This window comes from Schistocerca cancellata, chromosome 4 (assembly GCF_023864275.1).
Source record: "Schistocerca cancellata isolate TAMUIC-IGC-003103 chromosome 4, iqSchCanc2.1, whole genome shotgun sequence".
Lineage (NCBI taxonomy): Eukaryota > Metazoa > Arthropoda > Insecta > Orthoptera > Acrididae > Schistocerca > Schistocerca cancellata.
The window spans coordinates 812,676,153-812,690,362 of NC_064629.1; the positions used below are offsets into that span (position 1 = coordinate 812,676,153).

General features: G+C 36.7%; 1 protein-coding gene across 1 annotated transcript in view; it reads left to right on the forward strand.

Moving 5' to 3' along the window:
• Positions 1–619: 619 nt before the first annotated feature.
• The window catches only part of LOC126184797 (exportin-4-like), a 234,772-nt gene continuing 221,181 nt past the window's right edge, over positions 620–14,210 (forward strand). Inside the window, exon 1 of the mRNA XM_049927380.1 lies at positions 620–930. Coding sequence (XP_049783337.1) covers positions 880–930 — 51 coding nt within the window. The 5' untranslated portion in view covers positions 620–879. The remainder of the gene's footprint in view (positions 931–14,210) is intronic.

The following is a 14,210-nucleotide window of genomic DNA, read 5'->3' on the forward strand; positions in this document are numbered from 1 at the left end:
TCGGTTATCCACTAACGAATGTTCATCCGAGTGACGATTTATTACTCGATACAGGGCACTGTATGAGAATTAGACATATTTTATAAGAGTTCACATGTGTCTTAAAGCGTGGACATCTGTTGCGTTTTATGAGACTGATGTTTTACAATTACGCCAAACTGTCTATATACCAACACCGTATTGTTCTTTGATCCTTGAATGCTCTTTCAGCAGCAAGTCGAGCTACAAAATATACTACAACTAGCAGCAAGTTAACACTTGCCCAGATTAAACACGGAACATTGTCCGCGTGGGACAGTCGACACCAGATGACCTTATGATCTTGGTATGGCATAGAGCCGATGGATTTGTCCTTGTGTATAGGAAATAATAGCGACTCTTAGAAAGCTAGCGTTAGACGTGAAACGCTTTTAATGTGCGGAATTATTTATTTTCGAATATTAATTCAGGTGAATTTACAGTATTATTAAGAATTTACGTTTAATATTTTCTTATCTTTTAAGTTTGCTTTTTACTTCAGATGCTCAACACTTTTTGACAACCGCTATTGTTTGGAAACTCAAAGAGACTTGCGTGTAGTCGATTCTCGATTGACAATAGTTCGTTGCTGTGGCGTTGTTTTGGCAGAAGTGTTTGGTCAACTAAGTGGGGACGCCTTGTTACCTGTCGTGTGGATGATCCGAGAATTTCTGTAATGAATTCGGAAATAATTGTTAAGTAAGCCTCACAGTTGTGGTTTTCGATAAAAATCAAAATTTGCGGAAGAAAACAACAACATCCGTGTTTTTGAGAATGTAATTTCGTTTATTCGTTTGCGGCTGTCATCTACTTTTTATCCATTCTCCGTTTTTTCCCCGTCGCTGGATCCAGTCCGCGACAATGGGTGAAAATATTGTTGGACAACTCGAGGAAGCATCACGGGTACTCCTGGTGAGTTTGGCTGCGGTAAAACCATGCGTCGTAATAAAACTTCGCAGACCTACAAGTATACAGTTTTAATGTTTCCAATTATTCAATCTGCGTATAATAATCGCAGTGTTAATGTATAGAATCGTTTTCTCTATTATAAACCATTATACCAATCTTGCCCATTATTGTTTCTTTGTTCATGGATGTGCAGTGAATTACGATTGTATTATTTCTGGTCCCACGGTCGCTTGTTGTGCACAGAACAAGTACATAAAATGTTTCGAAAGTGGAATATTTTATATCATAGTGCGGCCACATAGGGAGAAGATACTTGACACTTTAGTTATAGGCCTCCAAGAATCAGTAATTTTTATTCACCATTGGTCATTTTACAACGAAATAGCCATCGAAATTGAATTATACTACAGGATGTAATAATACATTCCTAATAATGAAATAATAGAGTGTCAATAAACTAAAGTATACTACAAGAAAATTTCCAAGATATAGTGTCCATAAATTGCAGATGAACTTGTTGATGTATTATTTTTCCCCTATTTCGTTAACCGAGTTTAAAACGTAGAGATTTAATTCCTCAGGATCGAGCAAAACTGCTTGCATGTATTTTGGTGTGACCACCTCTTTTATTATTTGCCATGGTACCTTGCATGTATTGGGAACCCTTTCTATATAGTTTTCAATGCTAGTTTTGTTCCCGAAAGGAACTTAGATTTTTTTCATTTAAAACGTGACCTATAATTGTTCTCTCTGTGCCTCGTTTATGCATCTGCTACAATATGAGCGTGTTTTCCCTTATTTCTTCAGAAAGCCACTTCAGCCTTTTATTTTTCGCCATACTTGGAGTTCTAATTTTTATTACCGGTGAACGAGAATATCTATTTCCTTAAAAAGTTATCAAAAGCCATTTCAGCTGCCCTTTTCCCTTGTTGACAGTTATATACAAAGTCGCAGTTTGCGCTTCCTAGTCTATTAAACACTCTTATGTACTCTTCCTTTTGTCCTCTTACCAGTATCACTTTGTGTTCTTCAATTTTAATCGGTTGCCTCATTTATAGTGTTAGAAGTAAAGGCTCATGATCTGTCAGGCCTACTCCTGCAAGTCTGGCTGTAAAGTCTTCCCTACGGAAATTCACAATAATATTGCCTTTGCAGGCATTTTCTTTCATGTAGCACAGTTATTTGTAAAATATAGGTCCACTGATCTTAACATATTCAGAAATGTCCTTGTGACTTTCACCCCCATCTCCTCCCATGTTTGTCATTTCTATGTTAAAATCACTACAGACAGCAATTCTATACTCAATCTTCAAGATTTTTTTTTTTTATATTAACTTACGTTGTTCATAAACATATTTACATCTCAGTCTGGAGGCCTATACTAACTTAATTACAGCTACATTTTCTTTCTCTAATTTTACATTACTAAACACCCCATCCAATTCTGAGCAATATGTAGGTAAATCAATTATGGAAAAATTTACTCTTTCTTTGACAAAAATTCCAACCCCCACCATTCTTTCTCTGTTTTCTACACATCATGGCTGCAACAACATATCCTTAAGAAACAAATATATTTACTTGATTTTGGGTTAACCAGTGCTCAGATACACCTATAATACTGACACACTAAATGTTAGACAAATGTTCTAATACTAAATGCTTATCTCTAATGCAGCATATGTTGTAGAAAAATAAGTAGTTTGTCTCTGTCTATATTTCTCTGGGAGCTGTTTCTCTCTATACTTGAAGTTGTAAGCTCCGTTAATGTCTTTAATCTCTTTAATCCTGGTACATTGTGACAGTATGTGTTATGATAGTCTCATATATGTTCATATGTTCTTCTGTTTGTTGGGTCACTTTTTTAACTGCTTTCACTTGTGAAACAGAATCTTATCCCACCAGAAATCCTGGGCCTTCGGTAATGTATCTTTCTTCTGGTTGACTTCCATATACCACCTGTTGGCATTCCCACTTCCTGAGCTTGAGTTATTCATGTTCTTCTTTCTGCAAATTGGTCTGTCTGTGTATAAGATGTCTTCTATTCTGCTATGCTTTCTGCTGGATTATTTTCATTCAGTACTCCTTTTAACTTTTGCATTGATCTCTTGTGTATGATTTTTTTTCTTGTGTAATTTTATTATCTGCAGATATATTATTTACTTTTAAGGATTCTGTTTTACTGCCGTATCTTTCCATTTCAGTTCCATTGATGTTTTGTTCACTTTTCTGTTTGATTTCAGTGACTCATGAATCCTTGTGGCCATTAGTTCTTTACCAGTTGCCATAATTGGCACAAACAATAGATTTGCTTTGTTACCCCAGTAAGCTAAGGAAGAGGCCCCAATTGAATAGCTCTGTCAGGAGGGTCAATATGGATCTAGATGACCTGCTTCGTGCAGCTACTTTGTCAGGCATAGGTTTGGTTCCTGTTCATGGTATTGATAGGTGGGACTTTACAAGACATGAGCTGCATCTCAGTTGGAAAGGGAAGGGTAAATGGGCTGGGACGACAGAAAAATCTTTAAAGGGGGGGGGGGTACTGAAACTCATGGGAGTGCCTCTTTTCTTAGGCTACGATCAGTGTCCAATGAGCTTAATGAGAAGCTCAGAGAGGCAGATATTAGATATGTTAAGATGTCATAAGATTCTCATAAAAGCCCAGTGAAAAATAATGATAGTATATTGCATCAGAATATCAGGGGATTAAAAAACAGAGAAGATGAGCTTCTTGATTGTTTAGAAGATTTAGAAACTGTGGGTGCCTGTCTGAACATCATATATGGAAGAGGTAAATATAGGTTGTATAAGCTTTCAGCATATGTAAGTAGAGACACCATGGAGATAGAAAGAGTTGTCATATATATTAAAATCTGTCCTGGTGTGAAAAATTAAAAAAAAAAAAAATTGTGTAGAGAAACATATTACAACTAAATAATGGCACTTTTATAATTGTAGCCGTCTGTATGTCCCTGTTGGGAATTTTTCAGCTCTTTTGAAAAACTTGAATTATTTGTTGTGCTACCTGACACAAGGGAGCAAATTATTGTTTGTGGGGATTTCAATGTAGATTTTCTGGAAGAGTGATAGAAAGTTTGACCTTGAAGTATTACTTAGTTCTTTCAATTTCATGTCATTTATTGATTTTTCTACTCATGTGGTACAGGAAAGCAGCATATAGATAATGTGCTGCTTTCCTGAGAAAGAGACATTTAATCAAATAGAAACTTTTCCTGTTAAGAATGGTCTATCTGATCATGATGCACAGATAGTTATAGTATATGCCATAGCTCCATACAGTAATGCAAAACAGTCCTCTGAAGTAGGGCAAGCCGGCCGGTGTGGCAGAGCTGTTGTAGGCGCTTCAGTCTGGAACTGTGCGACCATATGCATGGATGTGTATGATGTCTTTAGGTTAGTTAGGATTAAGTAGTTCTAAGTTCTAGGGGTCCGATGACCTCAGATGTTAAGTTCCATAGTACTCAGAGCAATTTTTTGAAGTAGGGCAGTTAATTAACAATTTAACAATTGAAAATTTTAGGGAAAGCTTGGAACAGTTTGATTGGAATGAGGTGTACAGGGAACCTGATGCTGATTTAAAATTTAACATATTTTATGATACCTTTGTGAGTATATTTGAAAATAGTTTCCCAAAGAAAACAGTGGAATATAATTGTAAAAAATAATCTAAAAAGCTGTGGCTTACTAAAGGGGTAGAAATATCTTGTAAACAGAAAAGGGAAACATATCTTGTAGCTAGGAGGAGTAATGATACAGAATCAGAGAAAATTTATAAAAACTACTTCACTGTATTAAGAAAAGTTATTAAAACAGTCCAGGAGTATGTGCATAATGTCTGAGATTAGCACATCTGGTAATAAAATTAAAACAATTTGGAATATCGTTAAAAGGGAAACAGGGTAACTGAGAGGACAGGAAGATTTTATTTCCATCGTTGTCAATGAATCGTTTGTTAACAAAAAGTCAGAAGTAGAAAACATTTCTAATAATCATTTTTAAATGTTGTAGAGAAAATAGGCTCCAACTATTCATTATAAAATGCAAGGCAGTATATAGAAGAAGCAATACCTATGCAATTTGATAAAATTGAAGTTAATTCCACCTATTTTATTGAAATTAGGAAAATAATAAATTCACTCAAAAGTAAAAACTCACATGGAATTGATGGCATTTCCAAAAGAGTACTAAAGCTTATTCCCGACAGATAAGTAGGATACTCAGCCACATATGTTGTAGCTCACTGAAACAGTGCATTTTTCCAGACAGACTGAAATACGCTATTGTTAAACCATTGCATAAAAAAGGGGATAGGTCTGATGTTAACAACTACCACCCAATCTCACTTCTGAAAGCATTATCCAAAATTCGTGAAAAAAGTAATGTACTCAAGAGTAGCATCACATATTTGTAAAAATGAAGTACTAACAAAAGGCCAATTTACTTTTCGGAATGGCTTTTCAACAGAAGATGCTCTATATGCTTTCACTTATCAAATATTAAATGCATTGAATAATCAAACATCACCCACTGGGATATTTTGTTATCTCGCAAAGGCTTTTGACTGTATGAATCGTGAAATTCTTCTAGGTAAGCTTAAGTATTGTGGATTGAGTGGGACAGTGCACAAATGGGTTAATTCACATTTAACTGGAAGAATGCAGACGGCTGAAATTAACAGTACAAATAGTCTGCAAAAATCAGCAGATGAGGTATAACTGGGGAGGCATCAAGAATGGTGTCTTACAGGGTTCAGTCTTGAGTCCTTTGTTCTTAATGTATATATGACGTGCCACCCTATATTCATGAGGATGCAAAGCTAGTTCTTTTTGCTGATGATGCATGTATAGTAATCACACCCAACACACAAGAATCAGCTGAGGAACTATAAATAATGTCATTCAGAAATTCTCTGCAAATGGACTCTCACTAAATTTTGAGAAAACACAGTGAATACAATTCTGTATAGAAAATGACATAACACCATTGTTCGATAGAGACTATGAACAGAAGTTTGTTGCTAAGACAGAATATTCAAAATTTTTGGGTGTGTGCATTGACGAGAAATTGAATTGGAAGAAACATATTGATGATCTGCTGAAACGGTTAGTTTCAGCTACTTATGCTATTAGGGTTGTTGCAAATTTTGGTGATGAACATGTCAGTAAATTAGCCTACTACACCTATTTTCATTTGCTGCTTTCATATGGCATCATATTTTGGGGTAATTCATCATTAAGAGAAAAAAGTATTCATTGCACAAAAGCATGTAATAATCAGAATAATAGCTAGAGCCCACCCAAGATCACCTTGCAAACATTTACATAAAGGACTTGGGATATTCACAGTACCTTTGCAATAACTACAACACTAGAAGAAAGGATGCTCTTCACTATTCTGGGTTAAATCTGACTGACACAGAAAGGGATAAATTATCCTGCCACAAAGATCTTTGGTCATTTGCCGAATAGCAGTAATCGTCTGACAGATAGCTAACCAACATTTAAAAACAAATTAAAAGAATTTCTGAATGACAACTCCTCCTATTCAGTAGAATATTTTTTTTATATGAAGTAGTAAGTGTAAGAAGGAATAAATATATAAGTAAATATAAAAATAAAAAAAATGTTTTGAGTAAAAAAAAATGTATGTTTGCAGTAAAACACAAATTGTGAAAGCCTTTCAATACTTTTTTTAGTTTTCTGTTTGTGGATTTGATCTCTTGATTTACACATTACCATTCAGCCTGGTCATGCCTGAGTGCTACTCCAACTACAATCACATTTGTATTTTGTAAGACTGACAAGGCTTTTAGTATAGTGTGAATTTCTATGTTGGCTTCCTTTTTTGTATATAATTAGCCACTGCCTAAGTCACTGCAAAGTCTTTATTTGCCAGCTTCTACTGGCCACTGCATTTTTGTGATATTACACTAATGGGGACACCTGGTATTACCTTCCCTTCAGTTTCATACTTATATGAAGCTAGATTTAAAATGTTCCAGCATAGTTTTTGCCATAACTGTCAGAGACAATCGATTGCTAATGATGTATATAAATCCATTTTACCAACTTGGTTCAAACATCCAGTGGTCAAGAGTTATTTCCTTGGTTGTTATGGAGTTATTTTATATAAAATATCACTGTATTTATTTTGGGGATGATGTTAATAGTTTACCCTATGTTTAGATTTAAATTAATTATGTCCCAGTATTTGTAAGTCAGTCAGTCAATTCACATAATATGTGGATATTGCAGTTTGCCTTACTCATTACTGGCAATGGTAATTTACTTATTTACCCTTCGTTCATTTAATTTAATAGTGTAGGACATGTCAAATAAATTATAGGGATGTTTACAGGCATATATTGAAATTTGTGTTGGATTAGACTTGAGTGGGACCAGAAGTCAGCCTCGGCGTTTTAAATGGAAGTATCCTGTCAGTCAACCTTGATGATTTTGGGAAATTATAGAAAACCCCAGTATGGATGGTCAGATTATGGTGTGATTCTCATTCATCATAATTGCAAGTCCACTGCCTTGACACTGTGCTACCTTGCTTGAAAAGAAACGGTAAATAATGTCACAGAGAGTACAAATAGTTTATACTTTGTGCAGGGGCTATAAACAGTTATGTTAGTAAAACATGGAATCTTTGTTATATTACATTTCCAAATAGAAACACACGCATACTGATTTGAAGTTTCCTGGCAGATTAGATGTCTGTTGGACTGGGACATGAACCTGCAACCTTTGCTTATCGCAAGCAAGTAAAGTTATCCAAGCACAACTCAGGATCTGCTGTTACAGCTACCACTTTTGCCAGTACCTCCTACCACCAAACTTCAAAGAGGTTCTCCTGCATACCTTGCAGAAAGAAATGTAGCCACAGGCCAGGTGATTGTTTCCAGAAGGAATTTTCATTCTGGGAACACACACACTGATGCCAACGTTAGCTACTTGATTTGTAACATTTCATTAGTCTTCTTATTTCAGACTTAGTGCATTGTGGTGGTGCTTATGCTACTGAACTTAAGAGAAAACAATACATCAATGGCAAACTTTCATGTGTAACACATGCACAGTAAACTATACTCCTGGTATCAGTTTAGAAAGATTTAAGCAATTTCACAATTGATTTGTATTAATGTAAGAAAATATATTCACCTAATGGTAAAATTCTCTCTCAAGTAAAAATGTTTTTAAAGTTTCTACAAAATTCTTTTCTTCCTTTGACCCCTTATGCTAACAGTGCATTATGAAGCATGACACCAATATGGCTCAAATGTTATTGAGTGCATGTTCTTGTTGCTCACTCTACGTAGAAGGACCCATAGTTGCCTGTATTGCCGTTTTGAGAGTCACTGTTAGTTTCCACATCTCCAAATTTAACTCTGATCATCATCATCCATCATCACACATTTGTATATGTAAACAACACATACTTGTTTAATGGCATGATAACTTCTTGTCCACTTTTCATCAGAATTGTGTTCTTGCTGATAAATATGAACTTCTTTTTTCCTTTGGTTCAGTAATGGATTAATGTAATCGACAATTTCAATACTCATTGAATGAAATTAGTTAACCAAATGAGCTAATATATCAGTAAAAATAATCAGATTTTGAAAATATCATGTGATTGGATAGATAAGAAATCTACACACCAAGTGATGGCACACATATAAAAGATACTACAGTTTGCATGCTTTTGGAGCCAGTGGCTTTGTCTTCTGGCAGAAGGGTTTAAGAGGGAGCAGGAGGGATGAAGGAAAAGGACTGGTGCGGTTTAGGAAAAGGGGAGAGTTACCAGATGGGTTGAGATGGATAGACTGATTGTAGGGGATTGCACCAGACGAGATTTGAAAACCTGAGAGCTTAAAGGTGGAATATAGTGCAGTGTGTAAGACAGAGATTACTGCTGAAACATCCTACATGACTTGATAAGAGAGAAAAGCTAAGTGCATTGAATGTGGTTAGAAATGGGGGGTGGATGGCGAAAAATAGACAGATCAGAAAATGAAAGACGTAAAAAACTGAAAGGCAGTAAAGAAAGGAATAGATATTACGAAGAAATACCGAGACTGAAATAATTGACATAAGTTAAGTCCAGTTTTCTACATCTTTCATTTTCTGATTGTCTATTTTCGCATACACTGCGCTTAGCATTTTTCACTCTTACTGACTTGTGTACAATGTTTTAGCAGTAACCTCTGTCTTGCATATTAAATCTTCAACCTGTAAGCACTCACATTTTCAAATCTCATCCAGTGCGGTCCCCAGCAATCAATATTTCCCTCTCATCCCATCCCGTAAGTCTCCTCTGACCCGAGGTTCTGGGCAACTTTTCCGAACTCTGCCTCTTTTCCTAAACCTCACCAGTCATTTTCCTTGACCCGTCTTCCTTTCATTTCACCTGTTCTGCCAAAAGGAGCCACTGGCTCTGAAAACTTGCAAATTGTAATACCTTTTGTATGTGTGTTCTCCTGCTGCTGCCTGGTGTGTAGATTTTTTATCTATCCAGTTTCATTAGTTGACATAAGATGTTCTTGAAATGTTGACTTCAGTTAATGCTGTAATAAAATCCACACATACCATTTTTGTTATAGTTTTCACCTGCTTAAATTGTTCATCAAGTTTATAACCAGATTTATCTCTAATGTGCTTTGATAACGTAATTTACCATTTACTTGCTCCCATGGGGTGATTCACGCACAGCATTTGGCACAAGTGGCAATACATCTAGTCTGTGTTTGATTCTTAGCTGGGTTAGCCATGAAACATGTTTCATACATGACTTTCTCCAGTCTAGTTGAAGAAGGGATTTAGGAAAGTGATCTGGGTGTAGAAAGTATTGTCTGGTCCAGTAATCAAGAAAAGGCTTTCAAAAACAAAAATAATACAACCTGAAGAAGTGTGCATGGAAGAGAGAGGTCTGAAACAAGAAAATAATTTTAAAGTACACCTGATTTCATACATACATATACATATACAGCGATCGCAGGCCCTGCAGACCACTCGCTGCTTCCACAAACTGCCTCCATTCCTTTCTGTTTTGTACTTGGTTCCTCCAAATGTTGTCATCCTCAGGACTGCCATATCCTTTCCCAAAGTGTTGCCTCAGTTGTCCTGTGGGGTGTTTGGTATTAGGTTTCCCCTGAAGTGCCTTTTTCAACTATCTATCTTCTGATACATGGGCTAGATGGCCTAAGTATTGGATTTTTTTACCCTCCAGTGTCTGTAGGATTGTTGGTTGATGCATCAAGAGGTAGATTTCCTTGTTATCCTCCCCCCCCCCCCCCCTCCATACTCTTATATCTAAGATTGGTAGCCATATCTGAAACCTCATTACTCTTCTTTCAACTATTAATAGTTTTCCGTTTCTTGTTTAGTCTTGCTCCAGATTTCTGAACCATACATGGCTGTTGGTCTTATCACAGTTTTATATATTCTCATCTTAGTGTTCTCTGATATTTATTTGGAGTTGAGCTTCTCCCTGAGGGGAATAAGTGCATTTATTACCCACTGTTATTCTTTCCTCTATGTTCATTTATATGCTGTTGCCACTTGTGAACCAAGATATGAAGTATCTCAATAAGTGAACTCTCTTGAACTTCATGCGATCTATCTCATGAAATTCTTCTGTTCATTACTTCTTCCTAATTGCATGAACTCCATTTTCACCTTTAGGCCAACCTTCTGTGCATATTTCTCCATTTTCTGGTACTTTTATTTTGACTCGTGGTTTGATTCTCTTAGTAGTACTATATTTCGGAATATGCAAGACAATTGAAATTACTGTCCCTTTGTACTCTAGCCCACTCCTGTTGCCTGCATTCCCTTATTACTTTCTGTAAGATGACATTGAATATAACACATGAGAGATCATCCCCTTCCCTGAAACCTGTCTCAGTCTCAAATGTTTATGATGTGTTCCTATGGAAACGCACTGCTACCCTTTACCTATCCATACAGGTTTGCATGATTCTCACTATCTTGTCAGGGATTCTGTAGTCATGCAGTGCATTGTGTAGGCTATTTCTTGGATGCTGTCATATGGACATTGAAAGTTGACAGACTGTAAATATCTTTATCATAGTTCCTGTATTTTTCAACCAATTTTCTTAAGAGTGAGAATGTGATCTGTTGTAAATTGATTTGGTCAAAAGCTAGCTTTGTATCCCTGTATGTTGTTCTCTATCAAAGGTTGTAATTCTCTGAGGATAATGAAAGTACCTTGTAGGTCACATTCAGCAAGCTGATACCTCTATAGTTGCCATCTTCCCATTTACTTCCCTCCTTGTATGTTAGGCATATTATGGCCAATTTCCATTCTTTTGGCAGTGTCTCATTCTTCCTTATCAACTGGATCAGTTTATGTATCTCAAAGTGTAATGCCTTGCCTCTCTCTGATTAATTTTCCTGTTATTCTGTTCTCCTCTGGAACTTTGTTGTTTCTCAATCTTTTGCTCGCAATCTTCACGTCATCGTCAGTTCCTTCCCATTCTTCTTCATCTTTAATTTCCTTATGGGGTCTGCAGGTAACATCTTGTCTGGATCTGGGTGAATAAAGAGTTCTCAGAATTCTTTCCATCTTTCTACAATTATTTCTGTGTCATTTATCAAGTTACCATTCTTATCTATAATGCTAGAAGTTGGGCTATGAAATCCCTATTTCCGATTTTTGATGCATTGGAAAAATTGTCTTGAATTCTTGGTGTGTTTCTCTGCCTCAAGTTAATCTAACAAATTGGTTGGATATGTTCTCTTTCCTGTTCTAAGGATTCACTTCATTTCTCTTCTGATGAAGAAAAAATGTTCCTTTGTCTGCTTATTCTTCCTGTCAGAAGCCACTGCTCCCTCAACTTCTTTCTCTTTTCTGCAGCCTTCTGGGATGCCTTGTTGAACCGTTCTTTTGTCTTTCCAATGTATTCTTCACTACACGTAAAAGGGAAACTATCCATTACATCCCCCTCAGATTTAGAGGTAAGAGGGCCCAGTAGATAGCCCATCAAAAACTGAACATAGATCAGGCCTGAAAACAGGAAGAACGTGTACTGAACTGTGGAAAAAAAAGCAAAATAGAAACAGTGAATGGTCCAATAACAAGAAGTGCAATAAAGAGCATCCGCCAACAGCAACGGCGTCATGGGTAAGTGGTCATAGTGTTGGACTGCCAAGCAGGTGTGCTGTGTTCAAAACTCTCCTGTGCCATTTATTTATTCATTTATTCACAACATTATGAAGTGTTCTTCTGGTCATTGAAATTATTGTTCTCCTTCTGTAGTCTTGGCAGTTGTCATACTATACAGCATATTTGAAAAAGAAGTCCCTAGTTTTAATGTGTCCTAGAATCTGTACAAAGTGACATACACTATTCTAGTTTGTTGTGTTTGATCCATCAACTCTCCAAGTTTGGCCCTTCTGCAGTTGGCAGCTCTGCTTGACCTCGAGACAGATCAGTGCTGTTTTTTTCCTCTGTTCCGTCAGTTCAGACCAGGCGTGCGTGCAGTGCAGAGCAACTCAGCAACAATGTGGACACCACAACAGAAAACGCAATGTGTTATTTGGCTTGTAAAAACTGAGCCAGTTATAATAGTGCAACATAATTTTAGATGTCAGTATGGTGGTGAACCACCTACAGCAAGAACTATCTATCGTTGGCTAAAGTCTTTCAAGGAAACTGGTAGTGTTTTAAAAGTAATATCACCAGCTAGACCAAGAACTTCTGAAGATGTTGTTGTACAGATCTATGTTTCATGTGTTTGAAGCCTGAAGAAATCATTGGCCAGATGTAGTCTGGAGTGCCTAAAAGTATTGTGTACGATGATGTTTGTAAAAGACGTAAGTTGTACGCCTACAAATTCTTTTTAAAACACCTCGTACGTTGGTTATAGAATATTAGTCATATGGTAAGACTGCATTACTATCGCAAGTAATTGTGATGAATAGTGAGAGCAGGTGACATACCACATAGACATAGCGCAGAAATGAAAATAACAAATAAATGGGTGTGAACTATGTTACAACAAAGGAATTTAAGACTCAAGACTTCCAAAACAGAATGCGACTCCAAAAACATTATAAATATATGTTTTGACAGAGCACAGAGAAACTGTGTGTTTGTGAAATTGTTGACCATTGAAACGTTGTGACCGCTCGGCTGATAACCCGAGAAGAATTCATCATTGGAATACACTGAGAAAGATTGCAATTGCAAATGTGAAACTGTTGCATTCATTTTTTGCAGCTTGTGTACAAACTATTATGTTTCCATCATTTCCTTGGGAGTGATTACATTCACAGTCATATGAACACCTATATCAGGCAACGAGGCATCTCTCACTCACTTACCAGTCATACAGATTAGGTGCGTCAATAAGAAATTCCTATCATATGACACACATACTGCCACTAATGCCATGTGTGACACACCGGACACATTTTCCGGTGGAGGATTCGGTTGACTTGTCGCCATGTCATCAAATGTTTGTGGTTCCCATTCGAAAGCCACTTCCTTTCGACTACTAATAGAGTAATTGTGCGGAATCAATTATCATTATAGTCCCTACCTTATACCTCGCCATCACAAGCGGATGTTACACCATGACACAGACACAAATTTGAATAAGGCGAAAAGTGGTGGGGGAGGGGGGGAGGGGGAAGCCATGACAGAGGTTTTAACATGGATTGACCACTTGGCAGTCCAACACCATAACCACTTAACCACAACGCCATTTCTCTTTCCAACTCCTCTATATTACACTTCTTGTTCTTAGACCATTCGCTGTTTCAATTTTGCTTTTTTTTTCCACAGTCCAGTACACCTTCTTTCCTGTTTTCATACTTGATCTGTATTAATAGGCTGTCCACTGGACCCTCTTACCACTAAATCTGAGAGGGGTGTGATGGGGAATTTCCCTTGTTAGCATAGCTCGAAGCATATGTTATGTTGAAAGATGACAGTTTGGGTATGAGTTGACGAAGGAGTATCAAATGCTTCAGGTAATTTGCTGATTCCACACCTCTTCCATTTATCTAGTAAACCTGTTTGGCATGTGAGATAATTACAAAAAAATTTGAACAGGCTTTTCATGTGGATACTTACATTTTAAGAGAGAGAGAATGTTTTTAATTACTTTAACTCTTGTGTATGGATAACACAAGTCATTACTTATTTTTCGATAGTAAAATTACTGCTACAATTTTTTGTAACATGTGTATATCATCACAGACGCAGAAAGTGCTCAGAGTTATGTAGAGGAG